Raw genomic sequence first — 26,605 nt, forward strand, 5'->3', positions numbered from 1 at the left:
GGATTCTGAAGGCCCGTGCACACACACCTCAACCTCCCCCACCCCCATACTTAAAAAATAAGTACATAGTGAAACTCTAAAACCAATAATAATAATAAATTTAAATTTACAGGGCTGGAGAGATGGCTCAGGGGACCAGAGTTGGAGTCCCAGTACCCACAAGGTAGCTCACAAAAACCTGTTAACTCCAATCCCAGGGGGTATAGCACCCTCTTCTGGTCTCCATGGGCATTGCACACATATGGGGCACAGCCAGGCAAAGCACACACATACATAAATAAAATAATAGGGCTTTAGAGATGGGGATTTGACACCTAGAGGCCAGCCTGGTCTACAGAGCAAGGTCCAGGAAAGGCACAAAGCTTCAGAGAAACTCTGTCTCGAAAAAACCAAAAAAAAAAAAAAAGGTTCTTACTCAGCTGGGACAGAATTTTGCTGCATTGACTCAGACTCAGAGGCATGCTGCCTCAGTTTCCCCGGCTGCATCAGCTTCACCCCTGTGTCTCTGATCGCTTCATTGCCTTCTGAATTCCTCTCTCTGATTGTTCCAAGCACATCCCCTTTTCACTCGATTATCAGGGCTTTTGATCAAGGCTTACTATTAGCATATGTGGTTTATATGTAATTACATGACAGTGGGTTTCTTCATAACTTTTTTATACATGTTTGTCGTGGTTTTATTTGTATTTATTTGTCGGGGGAGCGTGGGTGCTACTGTGCACATGGGAAGATCAGAGGACAACGTCTCTCCTTCCACCACGTGGATCCTGGGTATTGAACTCGGGTTCTCAGGCTTGGCCGCAAGCGCCTCACTAAGCCACCCTGCAGTGTGTATTTTGCTCATACTCACCCCACTCCCCTCTGTCTCCTCCTGCTCCCTGTGGACTAGAACCACTCTCATCCCTTTCTACTTTTATGTTGGGTTTGCTGCTGGTGGTGGTGTTGTCTTTGGCTTTTTGCTTTTTGTTTGTTTTTCTGTGTGGTTTTTAATGTGTCTGATGCAATGAGGTTCATGACGGCTGATTGCAGGAGCATGGACAATTTACCAGTTACTACACCACTGAAGATGCCTCTGGCTCCCCCAGCAGCCATTGGCTCTTATAGATCCCCAGGGAGGGGCAGGGCCTTTGAGTCCCCGTCTTTTGAATGTGGTCCAGTCTTTTGAAGGTCGTATGCAGACAGTCACAACTCAAGGCTTTCATTTTGTTTATGAGACTGAGTTTCTTTTCTTTTCTTTTTTTTATTTTTCTTTCTTTCTTTCTTTCTTTCTTTCTTTCTTTCTTTCTTTCTTTTTTGAGACAGGGTTTCCCTGTGTAGCTTTGTGCCTTTCCTGGAACTCACTTGGTAGCCCAGGCTGGCCTCGAACTCACTGAGATCCTCCTGGCTCTGCCTCCCAAGAGCTGGGATTACAGGCATGTGCCACCACCACCCAGCAAGACCAGGTTTCTTTTAAGCCAAGCTGGCATCTAACTTACTGCGTAACTGAGAGAATGACCTTGAACCTCTCTGGTCACCACCATCCAGAGCTGGGCTTACAGGTGTACCATGCTCAGTTTCTGCTGTTCAGGGATCCAGACACATGGCTTCATGCACGCTAGGCAAGCTCTCTACCAGCTGAGCTACACCCCCGTGCAAGACTTTTTTTTAATCATAATTTTAGCATGATTACTCATGCAATGTATCTTCTCTCCCATTTGAATAAACAAATTAGTACTAAAGGACAGAGATTGAAGTTGGCGGTTCCCAGGCATCCTCTGCAGCCCTCCTCCTGTGTCCGTTGTTCCTTGTCAGCAGTAACTGGTTTCCTGCTGGGAAAAGCACCATTTCGAGATGCCCATCGGCTTCCTCATGCAGTCCCCCACAGGACATGGACCCAGCCTAGGGCTTGCCTTGTACTCTGCCCCATGGTGCAGTCACCCAATCATTCCCCATGGATCCCTTCACAAGCCTTCACCCAAGCAGCACATCAGCCACCTAGTCTCTTCCTGTCTGCCCCATAGTATCTCAGACACAAAATATCTCAAATCTGGGGCATGGTAGTGAGACCCGATTCTCCCAGAAATTGGGAAGTGGGAGAAAGAAGATTTAGGAGGTCGGGCTCATCCTAAGCTATACAGCAAGTTGCCAGCCAGCCTTGGCTACCTTAGGCTCTGTCTTAAAAACAAACAGCCAGGTGAAATGGTGCACACCTTTCACCCAGCACTCGGGAAGCAGAGGCAGGCAGATCTCTGAGAGTTCCAGGCCAGCCTGGTCTATATAGTCACTAGACCAGTCAGGACTATATAGTGAGACCTTGCCTCAGAAAAACAAGCTAACCCAAATGAGATAAAAAGAACAAAAATAGGGTTGCTCAGGGAGCTCAGAGGTAAAGCACTTCTTACCAAGCCCAAGGCCTTGAGTTCACTTCAATCCCTGGGACTGGAATATTAGAAGGAGAACCAGCTCTTCGGGTTGTCCTCTGTCACACACAAAGAATGAAACAAACCCCTTCCCATCTTTTATACTGTTGCCCTCCTTCCTACTAATTCCATGGGCACAACTTTGACCTCTTTCTCATGCACGAGTTAGCAGCCAGGGGGAAACCAGATGATGTCGAATCTGCGGCCTTAAAATCTTACAGCTAGCTCCCTCTCTTGGCTTCCCAACAGCCTCCACCTTGGGGGCCGTTATTATTTCTGGCTTAGCCCATATCATAATGACTTTCTGCTTTAAGTTTTCTCTGGTGAAGGGGCAGCAAAATGGCACAGCAGGGCCAGGCAGTGGTGGCGCACGCCTTTAATCCAAGCACTGGGGAGGCAGAGACAGAGCGAGATCCAGAGAGAGAAGAAAAAAAAAAAAGGCACAGCAGCAGGAAAAGATCTTGCTGTGGAGTCTGAGGCCCCGAGTGTGATCCCTGGACTCATGTGTTGGAAAAAGAACTGACTGTCTCTGCATGTTGTCCTCTGACTTCTACTACCACACTGTATCACACTGTATTTCAGGCATACACATGCACACACACTTGAAAATTATTATTATTATCATTATTATTATTATTATTATTATTATTCCTTTTTGTTTTTCGAGACGGGAGTTTCTCTGTTCAATAGCCCTGCCTGTCACTTGCTCTGTAGACCAGGCTGGCCTGGAACTCAGAGACCCTCCTGCTTCTGCCTCCTGAGTGCTGGGATTAAAGGTGTGCACCACCACCACCACCACCACCACCACCACCACCACCACCACCACCTGGCAAAAAATTGTTTCTGAGATAGACTCATGTAGCCCAGACTGAGTTTGATCTGACTCTATAGCCAAAATGGTCTTGAACTTCAGATCCTCCTTGCCTCCACCTCTGAAGTGTGTGTGTGTGTGTGTGTGTGTGTGTGTGTGTGTGTGTGTGTGTGTGTATGTAGGCACGTGTAGGCCCAAGGTTGATATCAGAAGTCCTCAATTGATCTCCATCTCATTCACTGAGGCAGAATCTCTGACTTGAACCCAGAGCTCACCAATATGGCTAGGCAGCTTGTACCGGGTACACCCCCCACCCCCGCACCTCTGCCTTCTAAGTGCTTTTGAAACAGCATCTCTGTGTAGCCCTGGTTGTCCTGGAACTATATAGGCTAGCCAGCCTTGAATTCACAGGAATCCTCCTGCCTCTGCCTCCCAAGCACTAAGGAGATTAAAGGTGTGTGCCACCATGCTAAGGCTGACCCTGAATGTCTGGTCTTCCTGCCTACACATCTCTAGTGCTATGAGTACGCTAGTGTGCCTCATTCTTGGTGCAGAAGGGAAGCCCTGGTTGCTGAGCTGCCACGTGGGTGCTGGAACTAAACTCAGGTCCTCTGCCAAGAGCAGTACTCGCTGCCCTTAACCAGCAAGCCCATCTCCAACCCATATATATGTTCATGTGAGTGCCAGCATGTGCCACAGAGTTCATGCAGAGGTCATCAGATCACTTCATTTGGTCTTCACCTCTACCCTGTTTTTTTTTTTTTTTTAGATTGATTTATTTATTATGTATACAGCATGTATGACTGCAGGCCAGAAGAGGGCACCAGATCTCATTACAGATGGTTGTGAGCCACCATGTGGGTGCTGGGAATTGAACTCAGGACCTCTGGAAGAGCAGTCAGTGCTCTTAACCTCTGAGCCATCTCTCCAGCCCTCTACCCTGTGTCTTGTTCACCTGTACAGTCCAGGCTAGCCGTCCCTCGAGCTCCCTGAAGTCTCCTGTCTTTGTCTCCCAGCTCACACAGGAATGCGGGGGGGGGGGGGGGGGTGTGGGGGGTGTGTGTATTTATGGACAGCACTACTGCATCCAGCCTTACGTACTGGATGAGTACTGGAACTTTCGAGGTAAATGCTTTACCCACTCCAACCATGTCCTCAACCCTAATTTTTTTCTATTTTCCTGAGACAGGATCTTTCCATGAAGCTTAACCAGGCCTTGAAAACCCCAAGTAGCTCAGGCTGACTCAAAACTCAAGATCCTCCTGCCTCAGCCTCTTGGGCGGTGGCATTCCAGGCTGCTATCATACTTACCACTCACACTAATTTCAAAGGTCCTGAAAACATTCCACCGGAGTAAGACAGTGGGCAGGCTCAGCCATGTTGACTCCACAAGCAGGCACCCACCCCAAGCCTGCTCCCACAACCTTGCAGAAAGAAGCAACCAGAAGCTAACAAGATGTATTTCAAATAGTTTTAATTTTAAAAATACTCTATTCAGTGCTAAAATAGGTCTTCACTTGCTGTTGCCCATTTCCATTTTTTCTTAAACTTTTCTTTTTTCAGACAAAAATAAAATCATAAAGTTCAGTTAAACATGCAGATTTCAAAGAAAAGGGAACTTTCTAGAAAGTCTGAGCTGAAGCAGGTACTGTGGTCAGGACCTCCAATCCTGGCTGGGGTTTCTGCAGCAGGAGGCAGGGATGCTGGAGTGAAATGGACAGTGAAAACCGGAAGCTGCATGTGTGTGCGTAGTGAGTGTGGGGAGGCAGAAGGTTCTGGCAGGCACAGGGCCAGGAGCAGCTGGGGCATCCAGCAGAGGCAGGCCTGCCTCAGGGACAGGATGCAATCCTCCATGGGTCACCTGCCCACAGGTGGGGAGAGCCTTTCCTCCCGGGACAGCCTCTCCCCACAGCTCTCCACATCTATCGATCAGCCCTCTTCCAGCAGCAGCCTGCAGGGCCCTGGCCCTGTGGCTAAGTCCATGATCTACAGTCTCCTTTCAAGTTCAAGTAACCTAGGCGCCCTTCTCTGGGGTGCCTTCCACACCTTTCTCCGCGAGGCAGCGCCAGCAGCTCTGTGCAGTGGTTCTGGGGATGACAAATGAACCCCTGATGCTCTGGCCTGCTTGGGGTGCAGAAAGGACGCAAGTGCTCTTCCGCTCAAGAGCAAGCAGACACAGGTGTCAGGGACAGGAAGATGAGGTGACGACCCCACGCCCTCCATCAGCCTTCTAGCCCAGAGGGCTCCCACACAGGCTCTGGACCCTCGTGCTTGCCTGGACCCCAGCATCAGAGCTCGGCCAGACCAGAATGCAATAAATAGAGGCAGGGGCCGGGAGGCGAGGGGCCAGGACGCTGCTAGCTTTCCAACGCGGTCTGCGGCACTGTGGCTTGGTCCACACAGAAGCGCTTCAAGGGTGGGGCACCCGAGTCCTCTTCTTCCTCAGTGGTCTAGAAATAGCAGGACAGAGCATGATAAGCCATCCCTCTGAGTAGTCCTGCCCATTCACCACACTGCAGCCTCAAGCCTCTGCCTGCTCACAGGTGACCAAACCCTGACCCTACTTTAGAACCTGGTGACTCTGTTTCCCCAGCAGACTCGGTACCCTCTCCCACAGCACAGCTGTGCTATCCAAATTCCTCGGGTCTTTCCTTCTTTTCCTTAGAATGGGGAAAGACAAGGCCCTCTTACCTGTGTCTCTAGTGGGACCGGTTCTTCCTTCGTGAGGGTGGGAGGTTCATCTGCAACTTCAGATGCAGGCAGTGATGGTTCTGCAACAGCAAGATTAGCCCAAGGTAGGTGGAGCCTAGCCTTGGCCTGGGGAGAGTTCCTGAGTCACTGCAAGAGGATCGAGGCCTTGGAGCCACATGTGCAGGCCTGGCTAGACCACAGAGGACCGCCATCCCAGCCTGGGTGGCAGACACTGGGAAGCAAAGCTCACCTGCCATTCCACACATCACCATTCCTGCTAGGCCTCCTTGTCCTAGGAGAGGGCTGCTACAACATTAGATAAACAGATGGAAGGATCTAGAACAGCACACAGCTAACAGCAAGCACACATTATCCACACCAAAACAAGTTCAGTTTTGTGGCTCATTGGTAGCAGGCAAAAAAAACAAAACAAAACAAAACAGAAGCTAACGAGGGCTAAAGATGTATAGGAGGCACCTCCACAACTCACCCTCCAGGATCTCCTGGCCCAGTGTGGGTGGCTGGGAATCATCAGTGCGGAAGTCTGAGGTGTGTGCAGGGCTCAGGGACTCGCTCTGCTGGGGGCTGGGGCTTGAGTTGGTGCTGCTGTCCACCTTGAGTTGATAGACATCTGACACGGAGCTCTGGTTGCTGTTCTCATCTGGAAACCAAACAAAGTAAAGGAGCAGCTGGGGTGACGCTGGCCAAGCAGCTCAGCCAGAGCTGCCAATAGTTACCACTGATACAGATGCCTCTAAAAAGGAAGCCTGAGCTGGGCGGTGGTGCCGCAAGCCTCTAATCCCAGCACTTGGGAGACAGAGGCAGGTAGAACTTAGTGAGTCCGAGGCCAAGCTGATCTACAAAGTGAGTTCCAGGACAGCCAGGGCTGTTACACAGAGAAACCCTGTCTTGAAAACAAACAAACAAACAAAAAAGGCTGAGTGGGCTTCCTGGTACCCTGGGAATTATCTGCAGAGTTGAAGCTTATCTGGGGATCAGAAGACAGAGCCAGCCACTAGATTAGACATAGAGGCCACACAGTAGTGGCACATATCCTTAATCCTGTCACTTGGGAGGCAGAGATCCAGACTGAGTTCACAGCCATATTGGGAACAGAGTCAGACAGTAGTGGCACATGCCTTTAATCCCAGCACTTGAGATCTCATGCCTCTGCTTGGGAATCCCAGGAAGTGTCATGGCTGGGTGGAGAACGGTGTATAAGGTGTGAGGAGACAGGAACTGTTCAGCGGAGACCCTCGGGGTGAGGACTCGAGGCTTTCTGTCTGAGGAGTTGTGGAAACAGGATCGGTGAGGAGCCGGCGAGGTAAGATGGGCTGTGGCTGCTCTGCTTCTCTGATCTTTCAGCTATCACCCCAATATCTGGCTCTGGGTTGTTTTGTTTGTTTGTTTGTTTGTTTATTAACAAGACCAGTTAGCGAATGGTGTTAGAGCCAGGCGTCCCTCTCTAGACCAGGCTGGCCTCAACATTACATTGATCTTCCTGGTTCTGCTTCCCCTGTTCTAATTACAGGTGTGACTCACCACACTTGGCAACAATCACTATGTAGCTGAACTCACTCTGAACTCTGATCTTCCGGCTGTCACCTCTTGAGTGCTGAGCTCGGGGGCATGTACCTGCTTTGGGTGGTGCTGAGGATGGAACCCAGGCTTTCTGTGTACTGAGTGAGCACTCTACCAACTGAGCCATATTCCCAACCCAAGCATTTTCTACTTGACAATATATAGTACATGCAGCCCAAACCTGTGAGCACACCATTTCTAACCCAGGAATGTGGAACTCTGCTTATATAACCATGCTTTCTATTGCCTACAGCTCGGCCTGGTAGCTTCTCACTGCACAGTGGGAGGCAGGGTGCCATCTGTGTTGCCCAAGACACACAGAATGGTAGCACCACATGTCTGGCCCTCCCGGTTCCTGAAGGAGGCTGTGGTATCTGGAGGTGGTCACCTCAGGCTCTCAGCCACATGACCGCCCCAAGGATGAGCGATTACAACCTGGGCTCTGTCTAAAGGCTTAAGACCACCAAGTAAACTAAAAGAAGAGGCTTCCACTGTTCCCCCTCCAACAATGCCTCCAAGAGTCCCAGTCCTGGCCACTCACACTTGTTCCTTCCTTGAATGAAGCCTCAGGTCAGACTTATCACTGGCCTAGCCTGACGTGACAGCCTTGAACCTCAGGGCCTCACATCACAGACAGTGAACACTCCAGCTGTGCAAGGATGCTAAGGTGGAGAGTGCTCCATGCCCCTGCACTCCTTAAAGCAGACAGAGGACGATTTGCCCTCAGGCCTCACTGTCTGCCAATCTTTAGCCTGTAGCCAGGCTCCAGCAGTTAGAAGCTGACCAAGTGTAGCCCCATGAACTGGATCTCTGCCGACGTTCCTGCTGCTGGCTGGTATGGCTTCTCTTCCCAGACTCCCTGGAAAGCTCCTATACATTTGCAACAACACTCTGTGACACCATCACTTGCTCTGTGGGGCCCCAGTGCTCACCAGGGTGGAAAGGCCCATCCCATGAGCTCTGTGCACACACTGGTCATCTTCTCTGGAGCAGCCTGTCCCCAGCATCCCAGTGCCAGGCCCAGGCAGTACAAACAAACTGGATGAGGTGATGACCAGGCTGCGGCTTCCTGTCTCCTGGACACCCTGTCCCTGGGCCGCAGGGGAAGGAGGACCACAGAGGCAACTGTGTGCTGCAGCTTCCTACAGTTCCAAAGAGACGTGTGAGTCTCCCTTCTCTCTAAGACCACTCTCCACACTACAACGCAAGTGGGCTTTTTTGTGAGAAAGCTAAAGTTCTGATCCAGGCCTGGTGGCCACTTGGGAGGCTGAAGCAGAGGTGAACTTGAAACAGTTCAAGGCCAGCCTGGGAAACTTACTAAGAGGCTATCAAAAAATTAAAATGAAAACGGGGTTGCATACACAGCCCCGGGCAGAAGCCTGTCTTGCACTCATGAGGCTGCAAATTCAATCCCAAGCACTGCCAAAGGAAACAAAGAAGGCCGAAGAAGTTTCTTCACTGGCGCACTGTGGCTCTGGGAATGTCAGGTTCTCTAAGTGGGGGGACAACAATCTCGTGCTTGTATCATGGGCTGACAGAGGGTAAGAACGAGGAACGACAGGAATTACCTTGTCAGTAAGATGCTGTGATGGGAAAGGCAAAGTGGTTCTCGACCTTCCTAATGCTGCGACCCTTAAAACAGTTCTGCGCCAGGTGGTGGTGGCGCACGCCTGTAATCCCAGCACTCGGGAGGCAGAGGCAGGTGGATCTCCGTGAGTTCGAGGCCAGCCTGGTCTACAGAGCGAGTTCCAGGACAGCCTCCAAAGCTACAGAGAGAAACCCTGTCTCAAAAAAACCAAAAAAAAAAAAAGTTCTGCATGTTGTGCTGACCACAACCATAAATTCTCTTGCTGCCCCTTCATAACTGTGACTTTGCTGCTGTTAGGAATTGTAATGTGAATAGCTTTGCTTTCTGACAGTCTTAGGCAGCCCCGGCGAAACGGCCATTCAGCCCACAAAAGGGCCAAGACCCCTAGGTTGAAAACCTCTGCACAAGAAGGCAGTGCTGTGGTGCAGGGGTCCCTCAGGCAGGCTGTCTCTGGAGGCAGCAGCCTTGACTCTGGGTGGCCCACTCTGAAAGAGCATGATAAAATAGACACCCTAAAAAAGAGACAGCTTCTAGTGGGCAGTGGTGGCGCACGCCTTCACTTCCAGCACCTGGGAGGAAAAGGCAGGTGGGTCTCTGAGTTAGACACGAGCCTAGTTTACAGAGTGAGTTCCAGGACAGCCAGGGTAACACCCACTGGTTACAGAACTGCAGATAACCATCCTCAGCTCCAAGCCTCACCTCCCAACACTGGACAATGAGAACAGAAGCATCTACTTTGCAGGGTTATCATTAGGATTAAAGGCAAGGCTCTCTGAACTGAAATCCAAGTGAAAGCACAGGACTTGAATGCTAGGTGGTATTTTCCAGAGAGAACGCACAGTGCTGGGGAGGGATCCCAGGGCCTTGAACTTGCTAGGCAGCGCTGCTGCTGACCCATACTGCCAGGCATGACCCATGTCCGTTTTCCTTTTCTTTCTTCTTCTTTTCATATATATGTTTTTATTTTTCAGTGTGTGTGTCTGTGTGTGTGTGTGTGAGTGTGTGTGTGTGTGTGTGTGTGTGTGTGTGTGTGTATGTGTATACAAGTGCCCAAGGAAACTTAGAAGAGGTCAGATTCCCTGGGGCTAGAGTTACAGGCAGCTAGTTGTAAGCTGCCTGATGTGGGTGCTGGGAACTGAACTCATGTCCTCTTTGCCACTGAACCATTGCTTCAAGCCAGTTTTTAGTTTTTTGAGACAGGGTTTCTTTGTGTAATCCAGACTATATTGGAAGTCACTCTGTAACAGACTAGGCTGGCCTTGAACTCAGATCCACCTGCCTCTGCCTGCAGAGTTCTGGGATTCAAGGTGTGCACCACCACACATGGCTCCCAGGTATGTTCTAATTCTTGTGACTTCATTGAAGTTTTCTAATTATTTTTTTACATGTATTTTTATTTTACGTGTGTGAACATTTTGCCTGTGTGTGTGTATGCGCACCATACGTGTGCCTGGTGCCTGTGCAACTCAGAGAGCATCAGACCCCCTGGAACTGGCCTTAGGGATGGTTGTGAGCCACCATGTGGGTGCTGAGAACTGAACCTGGGACCTTGCAAGAGCAACAAGTGTTCTTAACCACTAAGCTAGCTCTCTAGCCCCCAAGTTTTCTATTTTCTGCAAGGAAGACATATGCAATCAACTCACCCTGGAATTCAAGAAGGAGAGAGGAATTGGCTGAGGCATCAGAGGGAAAGCCATTAGTTTCCCGGGTTGCTGAACTGTTCGATTTGGACTTTTCTTTCTATAAAAGGAAAAAAAAAAAAAAAAGGAATATGACAGAGCTAAGCAGGAGACTCACAACAGGGGACAAGGGCACTGGCTGTCTAAAAGTCCCCAGAGGTCTGACCGGAAGTAGGGGGTGGGGAACGCAGGGGGTGGAGCAAAGGGAACTCCAGAGCAGAGCGGCTGAGCAACAGGGGGTCAGGGAACTCAGCTCTTCCACAGCCCCGTGGCTCTCTTGTACCCAGACCACAGCGCTCAACCAGCCCTCCCCTGTGCAGAGGAGTGACGAACAAAACGGGCATTTGAGAAAGACCCTAGGCTTTTTCTGTTTGTTTTTCGAGACAGGGTTTCTCTGTGTAACAGCTCTGGCTGTCCTGGATCTCGCTCTGTAGACCAGGCTGGCCTCAACCTCACAGAGACCCGCCTGCCTCTGCCTCCTGAGTGCTGGGCTCTGACTTTTTTTTTTTTTTTTTTTGACCTCCAGTTTAGGGAGAAGGAAACAATACAGACAGACAGGCAGGGCAGGGTGGGAAAGCACCTATGGCTCTACTGCCATCACTAGCGTCCTCCCAGAAGGCTCGCCTAATCTCTGCTCTCCCCGACAGTAACAGCACTCCCTTCACACTGAATGAGGCGGTTCCTAAGGGGCCACAGTGGGAGGCATGGCACTGGCCCCTCACCCAGCAGAGGGCGTACTGAAAGCCAAGGCTGCAATCTGTAGTCTCAGATACACCAACTCCTGCTTTTCACACCTAGTCACTGTAAGTGCACTAGTGATACAAACTAGTGGTAAGTAAGCCTCAAATCTGACCCTATGCACAAATCACCAATATTTACTTTCTCCTTCACCTTTCATGTACAGACCTACCGCCTTTTTATTTTTCTTCTTTCTGTATTATTTATTTTTGTTTGTTTGTTTTTTCAGGGGTTTCTCTGTGTAGCCCTGGCTGCCCTGGAACTCCCTCTGTAGACCAGGCTGGCCGCGAACTCAAGAGATTCCCTGCCTCTGCCTCCCGAGTGCTGGGATTACAGGTGTCAGAGCTATTTCTTTAACTGGTTTAAACTACATTTAACTGTTTATTTTGTACGTGCACACATGTGAACTTGTGTGTTGGTCGGAGAACAACTTGTGTGAGTCAGTTCTCTCCTTCCCGGGAATTGAACCCGAGCCATCAGGCTTGGTGGCAAGGGCCTTTGCCCATTAAGCCACCCTGTCTGCCCATGCAGAACTAGATTTAATGTAATTGTGAACCCTTCACCACTTACCTATGTAAATATACTTTTTAGTACTTACACAATATCCTATATGCCATGGTTTACACAAATGCTCCCCAGCTATGGGGTACTTAGCTTTAAGCTAGCTATGATTATGTGTGTTACTACAAAATAACTTCACTTTCTCTCAATTATGTTTTACTCAAATAATTTTGAAAAAAAAGAAACAAAACAACTCTATTCATTTTAGGTCAAAAAGTATAACCATATTATTAGTATTTTTAGGATGTCTATGCCTCATATTAGTTTTTGCACTTTTGCAGCAGTGGGGAACAAACCCAGGATCTCATGCATGCTAAGGACTCAAGCACTTACCACTGAGCCAGTGCACTATTAAAAACACAAAAACAAACAACAAAAACAAACAACCAACCAACCCTCAAAACCATCCCAGTAAATAAGCCTCAGAGTTAAAGAGAAAATCAGAGAGGAGCTTGAGAAGAACTTGTAACAACTCTGTCAGAGACATGTTGACAATCATGTACGCCAAAACCTGTGAGACAGCTGTACTGGGCAACAAAGAAATCAGCTGCATTTGTAAAAAACACAACAAAGAAAAGCCACCTTTAAAAAGCAGCTGGAGGGCTGGGGAACTGGCTCAGTCATGTTGTGTTAGCCGTGCAAACATGAGGATCTCAGGCCATCTCCCCAGTACCCACCTAAAAACCAGGTGTAGAGGCATGCAGGTGGCAAGCGCGCACACGCACACGCACACACACACACACCACACGCATGCTGAGATACTGTTCAGTGGCAGAGTGCTTGCCTAGCATTTGTGATGCCGGGGCTCCATCCCCAGCACTGCCTGAAGTCAGGCATGATGGTGCATGACTATAATCCCAGCACCAGGGAGGCCTGATGTGTATGTGTATGTAGCAAGTTTGAGGTCAGCCTAGGCTACATGGACTATCTCACAAAACAAACAACCAACCAGGGGCTGGAGAGATGGAAGAGCAGTTAAGAACACTCACTGGCTTCGCTCCCGCAGGGCCCGGGTTCAGCACCCACACGGCAGCTCACAACCATCCGTAACTGCATTTCTAGGGACCTGCCGGCCTCTGCGCCTCTGCTGGCACCAGGCATGTACATGGTGCACAGGCATGCATGCAGTCAGAACACCCATACACACAAAATGAAATAACGAAACAAACAAAATTGCCCCACAGGAGCAAGCAGTCGATTCAAGAGACCAGAAAAGGAGTGAGTCTAAGCGAATGAGGAGGAAGTGAGGGCCAACAGCAACCAAACCAAAGACTGACAAAAGGACAGAAGAGCTCTTTACCCAGGCTTCAGCAGCAGGAAACCCCTCCTGTGCGAACACTGCGAACACCACAGATGAGTGGAAAGCGCAGCAAGCAAGCATGTGAGGGTTTTGTTGTCGACACTGGCTTCATTTTTGGTTTGGGGGTTTTGTTTCCGAGCCTCATTACATAGCCCTGCTGGAACTCTGTGGTGGTTACAATGAGAACACTCGGTCCCTGGTTGCTGGAACCGTGGGAAGGACTAGATGTGGCCTTGCTGGAGGAAGTGCTAGCTAGTTTTAGGTCCACCTGACACAAGCCAGAGTCACTGGGGAAGAGGGGACCTCAGCGGAGAAAGTGTCTCCATCAATTGGCCTGTGGTGCACTGTCTTGCTTGATGATGGGGCAAGCCCTGGGCGGGTGGTCCTGGGTGCTATGAGAAAGCAGGCAGGTGGGCCAGGCGGAAAGCAGCATACCTTCACAGCCTCTGCCTCGGTTCCTGCCTCCAGAGCCTCACCTTGAGTCCTGCCCTGACTTCCTCTGATGACTGACTGAGAGCTGTAGGCTAGAATAAACCTTTCTTCCCCAGGCTGCTTATGGTCACGGTCTTCATCGCATCAGAGGTGTGTCAGCTGGAGTGGGCTTTGACTTTTCAAAAGACCTGCACTATTCCCAGTGTACTCTCTGCCTCCTACCTGTGTGAGCCTGCAGCTGTCCTGGCCGCCGTCCTCACAGACTCTAACTAACCCTCTGGAACCATAAAACCAACTAAACTCTTTTATAAGTTGTTTTGGTCATGGTAGCTCATCACGGGCCAACAGAAAAGTAAGACATTATGTAAACCAGGATGGCCTAGATGCCTCTGCCTCCTGAGTACTGAGATTAGCGGTATACAACACCATGCCCAGCCCATGTGACAGGCTGTAAAACACAAAAGAATCTTCCACCAAGCTGGGCAGTGGTGGCGCACGCCTTTAATCCCAGCACTCGAGAGGCAGAGGCAGGCAGATCTCTGTGAGTTTGAGGCCAGCCCGATCTAGAGAGGGACTTCCAGGACAGCCAGGCTACACAGAGAAACCCTGTCTCGGAAAAAACCAAACCAAACCAAAACAACCCAGCCCGTTTGAAAACTATGAGCAGGGGCTGCAGACATTTCAGATACCAGCTAGCCTAGTCTTCCATGTAGGACTAAAGGCAAACAACTACAGGAAGCTGAGCAGCAGCAGCCAGGATGTGCTAGCCACACCAACGAACACTTCTGAGGACCGAGGGGGAGGGGGACTGGTCCCCAATAAGGAGCCAGGATAAGTGTCCATCTACATGGAAATGATGGACGTGGACCCTACTTCATGCACATCTGCACTGCCTCAGGTGTCTTATGCATAAAAAGAGAACAGCCACACTGTAGATTACAAAGCAGAGTATTTCTGTGCCTGCTAAGAAGAAACAGATTCCTTCTGTTCCCTCCAGTATGGGGACAAGTGTCCTGCAACCGATCTGCATCACCAGCCTGCATTTCACTAAGATAGCCTCAAACTCACTCTGTAGACCACGCAGGCTGTGGCCCTGTGATCTTCCAGCTTTTGCCTCCTGAGTAGCTGGGATTACAGGACTGTGGCACTAAGCCCAGTGTGGTGGTTTGAATAGGAATGGCCCCCAGGGACTCAGGTATTTGAATGTTTAGCCCATAGGGAGTGGCACTATTAGGTGGCCTTGCTGGAATAGGTGTGGCTTTGTTGGAGAAAGTGTGTCACTTGGGGCAGTCTTTGAGGTCTCAGAGGCTCAAGCCAGGCCCAGTGTGGCACTCTCTCTTCCTGTTGCCTGAGGATCCAGGTGTAGAACTCTCAGCTCCCTCTCCAGCACCATATCTGCCTCCGGGCCACCACGCTTCCTGCCATGATGACAATGGACTAAACCTCTGAACTGGAAGCCAGCCCCAATTAAATGTTTTCCTTTGTAGGAGTTGCTCTGGCCATGGTATTTCTTCACACCCAGCTAGCTGTTTTGCTTTTTAAGATGGCTATGAAGTCCAGGCTCATGAGACGCCTGCTTCAGCCTCCCAGGTGTTTTGAATCAAGTGTGTGCTACCACACCCAGCAGGAAAAATTTAAGGCTTAATTTAAACGCATCAACTATTTTTTAAAAGATTAGTTTTTGTCTATGTTAAATTTGAATACTTTACCTGGGCACTGTGGCTCATACCTGTGATTCTAGAACTCTGGAGGCTAGGAGGGGAGAAACGCACAAGTTCAAGGCCAGCCTAAGCTACACAGTGAGAATCTGTTGCAAAAATCCCCAAAATGAATAAATAAAATTAACACTTCTATTACTCGGGTTACTATAGAGCATTTTTAAAAAACAAGTTACATGCTGGGCTGTGGTGGTGCACACCTTTAATCCCAGCACTAGGGAGGCAGAGGCAGGTGGATCTTTGTGAGTTCAAAGCCAGCCTGGGGTACAGAGTGAGGTCCAGAAAAGGCACAAAGCTACACAGAGAAACCCTGTCTTGAAAAACCAAAAAAAAAAAAAAAAAAAGTTACAAATGTAGATACATGGATAGCATAATGAACAATAAGCAGAATTCCCATAATTCATAAAAAAAAAGACTGGGGCTGAAGAGATGGCTCAGTGGTTAAGAGCACTGGCTGCTCTTCCAAAGATCCTGAGTTCAATTCCCAGCAATCACATGGTGGCTCACAATCATCTATAATGGGATCTGGTGCCCTCTTCTGTCACGCAGGCATACATACAAATACAGCACTCAAATAGATAGATAGATAGATAGATAGATAGATAGACAGACAGACATATAGATAGATAAATCTTTTTTTACAAAGGAAAAAAAAAAGGAAGAAAAAGACTCCATAAGGAAATTGCCAAGCCTGGTGATGCACCCCTGTAATCTCAGCACTTCAGAAGGTAAAGGCAGGAGGACCAGAGATTCAAGGCATCCTCTGTGGGTCTGGGCCAGCCTGAAACCCTGCCTCAAAAAAGGAAACAAGAAAAGGACTCTGCACTCAGGGAGAGATGGGCAGAAGACCTACACAGGCCTTCCCTAAAGGACGGGCAGCCAGATGGTGAGGAGACACTGAAAGGGCTTCTGCTCCAGAGGAAAGTCACCAGTGAGGAGATGCTTAGGGCTAGCAAGGCCGCACCCGGCCTGGGTGTGCAGCCACATTTCCACTGCAGTGTGGTCCTGGGAAACAGAAACCGCTATCGCCACTCTGGAAAACAGTCCAGCATTAGTTACTACAGGCCAAAATATACACTGGACATCCATCCATCATGTGGAATGCTGGGAATGCTACTTGATCTCCTCCACACTGAACACAAATGCTCTGGGGGCACTGTTCTGTGACACACAAGCCAGAAGCTGTCTAGACATCTACATACAGGACATTGAGAGAGAGAGAGATGGGGAGATGTTCGGTGGACAGCATGCTTGCTGCGTAAGCATGAGGGAGTTTAGATCCCCGGCTCCCATGGGAAAGCTGGGCAGAAGAGGCAACCCTTCTTGCTACCCCAGTGCTAGGAGGGTGGGACCAGGATCCCTGAGGCCATCTGGCCAGCGAGACTAGCGGGGCTTAATTCACAAAGCCTACCTCAGGAAATCAGGTGGAGAGTAACAGAGACACCTGCCATCAACCTCTGGCCTCCTCATGTGTAAACATACATGCATACTACACACATGTGGAAGAAGGGAGTAATTACAATCAGGCCTGGTGGAGTATGCCTGTAATTCCAGTACTCGGGAGATACAGACAGGATATCAAAAGGTCAGCCTACAATTCAGACGGAAATCCTTTATCAATAAAACAAAACATAGCTAGGCATAATGGCCCACAACTTTGATCCCAGCACTGAGGAGGCAGAGGCAGCAGATCTCTGTGAGTTCAGGGCCAGCCTGATCTACACAGCAAATTCTAGAATATCCAGGGCTACACAGAAAGACCTTGTCTCACCCCTCAGCCCCAAAACTGTAAACAAAGAATAGAAAAAGAGAAAAAAGAAAGTAAGCTCAATGCTGCAAGAAAAAACAGGACTCAAGTCAACATGAACTGATATCAATAGTGCTAGACAAAACAAGAAACAAATGAAAAACAACAACAAAAATCAAGACACAAAAAATGGACACTTTATGGTTCATTTTTGAATTTTTATTTCCTGTGTATGGGTGCACTGCCTGCATATATGTCTGTGTACATGTGTATCTGGGGTCAGCAGAGGCCAGAACAGGGTATCAGATCTCCTGGAACTGGAATTACAGAGGGTTGTGAGCCACCATGTGGGTGCTGGGAACTGAACTCAGGTCCTCCGGAACAGCATCCAGGGCTCAAAACTGCTAAGGCATCTCTCCAGCCCTACAATTCATTTGTATAAAGTTCAAATCCCTAAAAATGATCGGCGTGATAGTAAGAACAGCCACGGAATGGTCACTCCAAGAGAGGAGGGCAGAGTGGCACAGGGTCCTCGGGTCAGGGATGCTCTATTCTCGGCCAGTGTTTCCATTTATTCACCTGAGGCAGGGACTCTCTAAACAGCAGAGTCTGGCACAGAATTCGCACTCCCACTTAGAATTCCTAATCCCACTGAGTGCTGGGACTGCAGGTGTGCACCACCCACCCAGCTGTACCTAGATGTATACTGCAAGGACACAGACCCCTATTTATTAGACTGCAGAGTTCTGTTTCAAATGTTTCGATACACAGACACACATGTTTTTTTCAGTGCTAGAAAAGGAATAGAGTCTCAAGCATTAGGGGAGACTGACACAGAGCTACACTCCAAGCGTCTCCATGTACTTCTAAAAGGTGTATGTGCATGAGTGCTTTGCCTGTGTGTATGGCTGTGCACCGTGAGCATGCCTGACTCTGGATCCCTGGAAGTGGAGTTACAGGCAGCCTGTGAGCCACCACGTGGGTGCTGGAAATGGAACCCGGGTCCTCCACAAGAGCAACAAGTGCTCTTAACCACTGAGCCTCCTCTCCAGCCCCTCACCTTATATTTTTAATACATATAAGATGGGATGACACGTGCCATGGCATGTATGTGGAGGTTAAAGGACATTTCCCTCCACCTTTACATGGGTTCCAAGTATTGAAATAAGGTTGCCAGGCATATGCAGCAAATCTCAGCACTCTATATATGTTCTTTTTTTTTTTTTTTTTTAAAATACTTAATTTACTTGTTTTTATTTTTGCTGAGACAGGATTTCTCTGTGTAGCCCTGGCTATCCTGGAACTCACTCTGTAGACCAGGCTGGCCTTGAACTCAGAGATCCACCTGCCTCTGCCTCCTGAGTGCTGAGATTAAAGGCATGTGCCACCATCACCCAGCCTAGATCTATTTTACTTTTTATTTATGTGTATTTCTGTATGTATTAGCCCATCTATGGGGACAGGAAGAGGGAATCTGCTGTGAGCCGCAGGCACACATAATGGAATCCAGCTACTATCACAAAAGCTACTACTTGGAAGAGTCAAGGACTTCTCCAAAGGTCAAGCCATGGCTTAAGGAGTCTTGGTGGTATTTCAGCTTTTGTATATATATTGCTGATTCCTAAAATGATTTTCTTATGTGCTTCCAAGAACTCCTAACAGTGTATTTATCTAAAATGCCTATCAAGCATCCGAGGCCAGGCAGATAGATTTATTTCTTGTGCAATTTAGGGTGAGACCCTCCTTTCTTGTACAACCCTACTAACAGACCCCTAACTCCTTACCTAACCAGTTCTAGGGATGTAGACGGAGCACACAGATCCCCTTTTTGATATACTAACCATCATTAGCTTTCAGTTGACCTCCTCCTTTACCACTCCCATTTTGGATTGTAAAAGAAAGCCTGGTGGTCACTGCCTGAGGCAAATTCTTACCTGCCTGTATGACCCCATAGAATTCAAGCCTGGTGACCTGGCTCTGGCAGGGGCTTGCTATTGCTATTATAAATGGATTCCTGGAGCCTTAGGGGGGACTGAAAGACCAGAGAGACGAGAACGGAGAGGGATAAGGAGGATTTTGACCAGACAGAACGTGTGCACGAGATGGAAGAGGAGGAAGCGTCAGATGGGGAAGTACTAGCTGGGTAAGAACGAGATGAAAAGGACCTAGATGGCCAGGCGGTGGTGGCGCACGCCTTTAATCTCAGCACTTGGGAGGCAGAGGCAGGCGGATCTCTGTGAGTTCGAGGCCGGCCTGGGGCTACAAAGCGAGTTCCAGGAAAGGTGCAAAGCTACACAGAGAAACCCTGTCTCGAAAAAAAAAAAAAAAAAAAAACAAAAAAAAAAAAACCTAGATGAGGCAGAATTAAGACAAAGAATAGAACTTAGAGGGAGCAGTAGATAAATAAAGAGAGAAATCAGGCAAGAAAGGAGCAAGGCACGAGAAGAGAACTGAAGCTGTGTATATGGGGTGTTATCCCAGAGGAATTAAAGCAAGTGGACTATAGAGCTCGGTGTGCTGAGATTCTATTTCCCGAAAATAGTCCTCGCCGTTTGTAGTTCTCTCTCCTGAGCCCCTGGGATGTAGAATATATATATATAATATAATATATATATACATATATATGATATGTATATGTATACATGTATATATACATATATGTATGTGTGTATGTGTATATATGTACACATGTATATATGTGTGTATGTATGTATGTATGTATGTATACACACACACACACACACACACACACACACACACACACACACAAACACACACATTTTTTTTTCCGAGACAGGGTTTCTCTGTAGCTTTGGAGCCTGTCCTGGACTACCTCTGTAGACCAGGCTAGCCTCAAATTCACAGAGATCTACCTGCCTCTGCCTCCCAAGTGCTGGGATTGCAGGCGTGCACCACCACCGCCCGGCAGGATGTATAATATTAAGGCTGGTCCCTCTAATATTTTACAAGAGGAATCAAGTCTCTTGGCACTGAAGTTACAGGCATTTATAAGTTGCCTGATGTGAGTTCTTGTATCAGAACTCTGGTCCTCTGGTAGGGTAGTAAGTACCTTAAGTACTAAGTCATCGCAACCACTATATATGGTTTTCTGTGACAAAGTTTCATGTAGCCTAGGCTGACCTTGAACTAACTACTGCAGCTGAATCTGGCTTTAAATTCCTGATCCTCCTGCCTCTACCTCCTAAATGCAAGAATCACAGATGTACATTAACATGTTCAGCTTGAGTTTTATATTTGAATCTTATAATAAAGATTAGGAAAAAGACTATAGACAATATGAGTATTTTATCACTCTGAAAATTGTGTGACTAACTGTGGTCAATAGAAATAAGGAAACAATTTGAGACTCAAAAGCAAGAGCTCTATCTATAGTGATGCATACATGTGGAGCCCTCAGAATGAAGGCTGAGAGAAAAACCAGAAAGGGGAAGGGGCTCATAGTCCATGCTGAATGTATTTCCCCAAAGCTGAGACTGGAATCCAAGGCCTTGAACTCCCTGAAAATGTTCTAACTCTGAATCATACATCCATCCCTAGACATAGGTTTTGCAGAGTCTACATATAAACAAGGCATTTTTCATGAACACATGGACACCTGAATGAACCCAGGGGCAATGACTCAGACAAGCATGTAGCACAATTAGATGTGTAAGCACACTGTTTACACACTGCAGGGAGGGTTAACTAGATCACAGCAGGAGGCAAAGACCCTTTTATTTTTAGGACAGGGTCTTGCAGATATGGCCACGGCTGGCCCTGATCATCAAGCACTCTTCCTGTGTCTGCCTCTCAAGTGCTGAGAATAAAAGTGTGTGCCACCACATCTGGCTGCTAGTTTTCTTCAATGGTCTGATAATAAATATTGTTTGGGTTCTGTGAGCCAGTGAATTTTAAAGTAACTTACTGCTACTGTTAACTCAGAAACAGCCACTGTCAGCAAGGAGACCATACTGTGTCCACAAAACTAGACTGACGCCTGGGTGTCAGCGGGAATCACAACACTCAGGAGGGAGGGGGAGGATGGTGAGTTCAAAACCAGTCTGGGCTACATAACCCTTTTTCAGTCCAAACTGAGCTACACAGAGAGACCTAGTTGAAACCAAAATATGGGACCAGAGTGACGGCTCAGTGGCTAAGCATATTTGATACTTCTCCAGGGGACTCAAGTTTGAGTCCTAGCACCCATATGGTATTTCACAACAGTCTGTAATCCCAGCTCCATAGGATATGACACCCTCTTCTGGCCTCTGCAGGCACTGCACACATGGGCTATGCAGGCAAAACACACAAACACGTAAGATAAAAATAAGTAATATCCTTCAATAAACAGCATTCAACATTAAGTAAATAAATAATACTTTGAACAGGTGGAGGAGCTGGAGAGTCGGCTCAGCAGGTAAGTAGTGTTCACTGCTCTTGAAGAGGATATGGGTTTGATTTCCAGGACTTGGTGACTCACAGCCATCCACGACTCCAGTTCCAAGGCATCTGATGCCCTCCTCTGACCTTCCTGGGAATCAGGCACAGATATGGTGGTGCACTTGCGTACATGCAGGCAGAACACCCAGAACAGGAAACAGCAACAACAAACTATGCAGACAAACACAGGAATGGACCTTAGACTACAGTGTGGCTACAGAGAGACCGCAGGAGTTAAGAATAAAGGAAGGTATCGCACAGACCATGACAAGAGAGCCTAGGGCATTTTCAATTCAGTTCCAGGAGAGTAAGAAAATGCATCTGCTGCTGGTCCCCTCACTTACCTCCTTGCTGTCTGTCACAGGCACCCACTTGAATATCTTCAGGGAGGTGTCACCCACAGTCACCCATTTCTTCTCCCTGGAAGAGGAGCATGAATTAGAGGAAAGCACATTTGTGGTTCTTGTTCTGCTTCTCGACACTTTGATCTGGAATGCCTTTCTTTTAAACTTTATTTTATGTGCACTGGTGTGAAGGTGTCAGAGCCCCTGGAACTGGAGTTACAGACAGTTGTGAGCTGCCATGTGGGTGCTGGGAATTGAACCCGGGTCTTCTGGAACAGCAGCCAGTGCTCTTAGATGCTAAGCCATCTCTCCAGTCCCTGGAATGCCTTCTATGCTTCTCTATCAAATTACACCTAAAGATAGGATTGTACAACAGGATGTAAAGAAAGTGAAAACCGACAGTGGTGGTGCATGCTTTTAATCTTAGCATGTGGGAGGCTACTGCAGGAGGACTGCCACAAACTGGGGATAGAGGGAGGCTTTGATAGGCAGTGAGTGTGGCTCAGTCTTAAAGGGCTCCCTTAGCATTCACAGATCCTGATTATGATCCCCAGGGGGAAAAAAAAGTCAACGAGGACCGTAGAGATGAGAGGACCGTAGAGATGAGAGGACCATAGAGATGAGAGGACCATAGAGATGATTTCTAAGCTCTCCAGACTAGTTGTGTTTATCTTCCACTTAAGATCCCTCTAAAGGGGAAAAGAACAAGCAGCATTTGCATGCTGGGTAATCAAAACTACTCACAGCCAAAACCCACACTGAAGAAATTCGCAGATTTTAATCTTGAAGTTCAAAGCTTTGTAGCTCCCCTTGTGTCTCTGGACTGGGAATACAACATAGTGGGCGGCACCAGTTTAGCATGGCCAAGGCTATGAGCTCCATCCCCGGCACACAAGCAAAACCAATCCCCTCCCCCAACATTCTTCTCTGTTCTGGTAAGGTAGAAATAGCAGAATCACCACCATTCTAGCAAAGCAAGGTCACCCTAAGTTAAATGAAGGCTTCACCCATCTCTAGGCTCAACTGAACCAGGTGAACCAATCGGCTTCCGGCATTACTCCTGTTTGGGGGAGGGGTGTGAGAACTAGGGATGGAATCCAAGGTCTTGGCCATGCTAGGCAAGTGATCTACCATCAAGCAACATCCCTAGTCATTCAAAAATGCTCCTTTTCTGTTTACTTGTTTTGTGTGTGGGGGTGGGTAGGAACTCATAAATTGCCTAGACTGGCCTTAAACTTGCTATTCTCCTGCCTCAGCTTCCTGAGTAGCTAGGATCACATGCCTATGACATCAGACCCATTTCAAGCTTTTTTCTTTTTTTGTTTTTGCAGTGCTGGGGACCAATGGTAGGCAAGGGCTCTACCACTGAGCTCTACCCCCAGCCCTTAAACTTTTCTAAGTATGGAATTCTTCATGAATTTCCATGTCATCCTTGAGCAGGGGCCATGCTAATCTCCTCCATATGGTTCCAATTTTAGTATTTGCATCTATGTCTTGCCTGTGTGGGGACCCAGAATAGATGTCACATTATCTTCCTTGATCACGCTCTATTCACATTAAGTCAGGACCCAGGGAGCTACAGATGGCTTGGCAGTTAAGAGCACTTGTTCTTGCAGAGGACACAGGTTAGATTCCAGCACAAACATGGTGGCTCACAAGTGTCCGTAACTCTCGTTCCAGGGGATCCGATGATGCCCTCTTCTGGCCTATTCAAGCATCAGGTGCAGACCTGGTGCACATGCAGGCAAAACACTCATACATAAAATAAAGTAAGGAACTTTTAAATAAAAGAAGCCAGGATCTTTTGCTGAAGCCAGAGCTCAGCAACTCTGGCCAGTCTATCGAGCCAGCTTGCGCTGAGATCCGCAGTCTCTACTTCCTGAGTACCTGATTACAAGCAGAAGCCACAGTGCTAGCCCTGTGGTGCAGGGGGCTGAATGCCAGGCCTGCTTGTCTTGCAATACGCACTGAGTCATCACCCCCGTCCAAATGTCTCTCTCTGTCTTTGAGACAGACAGGGTCTCACTAAGTAGTCCTGGCTGGCCTAGAACTTGCTATGTATACCAGAATGGCCACAAACTTACAGACATCAGCCAGTCTTTGCATCCTGAGTGATTAAACTTTTTTTTTTTTTTTTAAGAGAGGTATTTCACTATGTTATTTATGCCTGAAGCACCTAGACTCAAGTAAGTGATTTTCCTAGAGTAGCTGGGGAAGGCCAGGTGTGTATTCCTGCATTTAACTCCGTATTTCTGAGTTTTAAAAAAAAAAAAAGTCAAAACACCAGACTGGGGTGTATATGATTCGGTGGTAAAGAAACCACCTACCATGAACAAGGCTGTGGGCTCTATCACCAGAATGGGGAAACAAGGGTTGGTTTAAATGTGAAATGTCTCACAGTTCAACCTAACACAATTAAGGAAAAGTCTATGAAGGTGACCTGATCTTGAGTCTCAAAATGTGGCTCTGAGGAACCAATTTAAAAATTTTTTTGAATATTTTATTATTATTTTTATATAATTTATTTATTTTTATTTTATTTTCATTGGTGTTTTGCTGCATGTATGACTGTGTGAGAATGTCAGATCTTGAGTTACAGACAGTTGTGAGCTTCCAGGTCCTCTAGAAGAGCAGTCAGTGCTCTTAACCACTGAGCCATCTCTCCAGCCCCCTATTTTATTATTTTTATGTGTGTGGATGTCTTATATGTATGCGTATCTGCGTGTCATGCACATGTTGTGCCCACAGATGCCGAAGAGGTTGTGGGATCCCATAAAACAAGTTATAGCTGGTTATGAGCTGCCATGTGGTGCTGAGAATTGAACACAAGTCCTCTGCAAGAGCAGCCAGGAGCTTTTAACCACTGAAACATTTCTCCTGCATCCAATCTTTAAAAATTAAAAAAAAAAAAAAAAAAGATTTTAATTATATGCCTTTGTCTTCTGCAAGCATATATCCAAATCAATAGTCTATCACTTCAGCCCAGACTTTTCAACACAACTAGAAGTTAATCGGGCACAGAGGTGGCCTGCTTCATTCATTTCCATACCATAAAAAAAAAAAACACTAAAAAATAAAAGGGGGAAATTAAGAATTACATAGGAGGCAGAGGAATGCCCTGAGATGTGGATTTAAAAAAAAAAAAATCTCGCCGGATGGTGGTGGCGCACACTTTCAATTCCAGCTTTTGGGAAGCAGAAGCAGGCAGATCTCTCTGAGTTCGAGGCCAGCTGTTCTACAGAGTGAATTCCAGCAGAGCCAGGGCTGTTACACAAAGAAACCCTGTGTTGGAAAAACAAAAATCAAGAACCGCCTGTATGCTGTTAGTTACGGCACTTGGGAGGCAGGGGCAAGCAGATCTCTGTGAGTTCAAGTTCTAGTCTAAAAAACAAAACAGTAACGAAACTACTAATCATTAAGTGAGGGGGAATAGGCTCCAAGAGTTGGTTCAGAACGGTTTAATGCAATGAGATTCTGACCTAGACGGTTCGCTCAATCTGGATTGGCACTAAACATCTGCAGGGACAGTCCCCTGGGCGCCGAGGGCTAATGTGCCGACAATGCACTGGCTGAGGGCCGCTGATCTACGGCTATGAGGAATTTCTGTCCCGACAGTCATGTGTTGACAAACTCTCACTCAATTTCAACCACTTATCCCACATAAGACTTGGCAACAACGGACATCACCGGGCAGTTGTGATGCGCAGGAGCGGAAGACGAACCGGGAGCCGCCAGACAGCCCTTCCGCGAGGTCCCGTAACCCGCAGGAAGTGCAACTCTGCAGCGCCAGGTCCCGCCCAGCTACAGCGGCCGGAAACCAACCAATGAAAACCAGTGGGCGGGGCCACGAGCTGACAGTCCTGTTGATTGGCTACTGCGAGGCGGACTCTGACTTCACGCAGACGCTGCGCGCCCTCCTTTCGCTTTTTGGCTCCGGCCCCCTCCCCCCCAAGGGCCGGCCTCTTGGTTCCCACTCTGCCTCCTGTACTTGTCTGGCGATCCTCCGCGCCGGGTCTCCCGCAACCCCACGTCGGCACCCCCTCCGCTCCCGCCCCTCACCATTTCCGCACTTTCTCGATGGCCGCCATCACCTTCTTGATGTCATCTTTGGCCCGGCTACGGGTCTCGGCCCGGACCGAACGGCCCGACATGGCGGCGGCGGGGAGTGGCTTGGGCCTGGGACACTGCTCCCAAGACGCGGGATATCACGCGCCTCACGCGCCTCCGTCCACCCGCCGCCGCCGCCGCCGCCACCGCGGCACGTCACCGCGACCGTCGCCCCCCTCCGAGCGCGCGTGCGCCAGGGACCGCGCGCACCCGCCCGCCCCTTGGGCCCTTGAGGCCTCAGCGCGCTTGCGCACCCCGCCCGGGGCGTCCCTGCTGTGCGCCTCGGGAGACCCAGGGGATCCTCGCTGGCAGGCAGAGCCTAATGTAGCCCGCACGTGGCGTGTGCCAGGCGAGGCCGCGATGGTGATGGTGGTGGTGAGATCTCAAAGTCGCCACCTCCCTATTCTGCTGCTTCAGTGAACTTTTTTTTTTTTTGAAACAAGGTCTCATGCAATCGAACTTGCTACGT

General features: G+C 48.4%; 1 protein-coding gene and 1 non-coding gene across 2 annotated transcripts; both read right to left on the reverse strand.

The window, feature by feature from the left end:
• Positions 1 to 4,659: 4,659 nt before the first annotated feature.
• Bcl7b (BAF chromatin remodeling complex subunit BCL7B) lies at positions 4,660 to 26,336 on the reverse strand. The gene is made up of 6 exons (XM_036172331.1): positions 26,089 to 26,336; positions 22,030 to 22,105; positions 10,714 to 10,810; positions 6,392 to 6,562; positions 5,902 to 5,981; positions 4,660 to 5,660 (listed from the first exon to the last, which is right to left on the reverse strand). Exons 1-6 carry the CDS (start codon positions 26,178 to 26,180, stop codon positions 5,568 to 5,570), a joined length of 609 nt encoding a protein of 202 aa, XP_036028224.1. The 5' UTR covers positions 26,181 to 26,336; the 3' UTR covers positions 4,660 to 5,567.
• On the reverse strand, positions 23,425 to 23,527 carry LOC118572841. Its single transcript, XR_004943540.1, has one exon. It is a non-coding gene; the product is annotated as a U6 spliceosomal RNA (small nuclear RNA).
• Positions 26,337 to 26,605: the final 269 nt, after the last annotated feature.

The sequence above is a fragment of the Onychomys torridus genome, chromosome 22 (assembly GCF_903995425.1).
Source record: "Onychomys torridus chromosome 22, mOncTor1.1, whole genome shotgun sequence".
Taxonomy (NCBI): domain Eukaryota; kingdom Metazoa; phylum Chordata; class Mammalia; order Rodentia; family Cricetidae; genus Onychomys; species Onychomys torridus.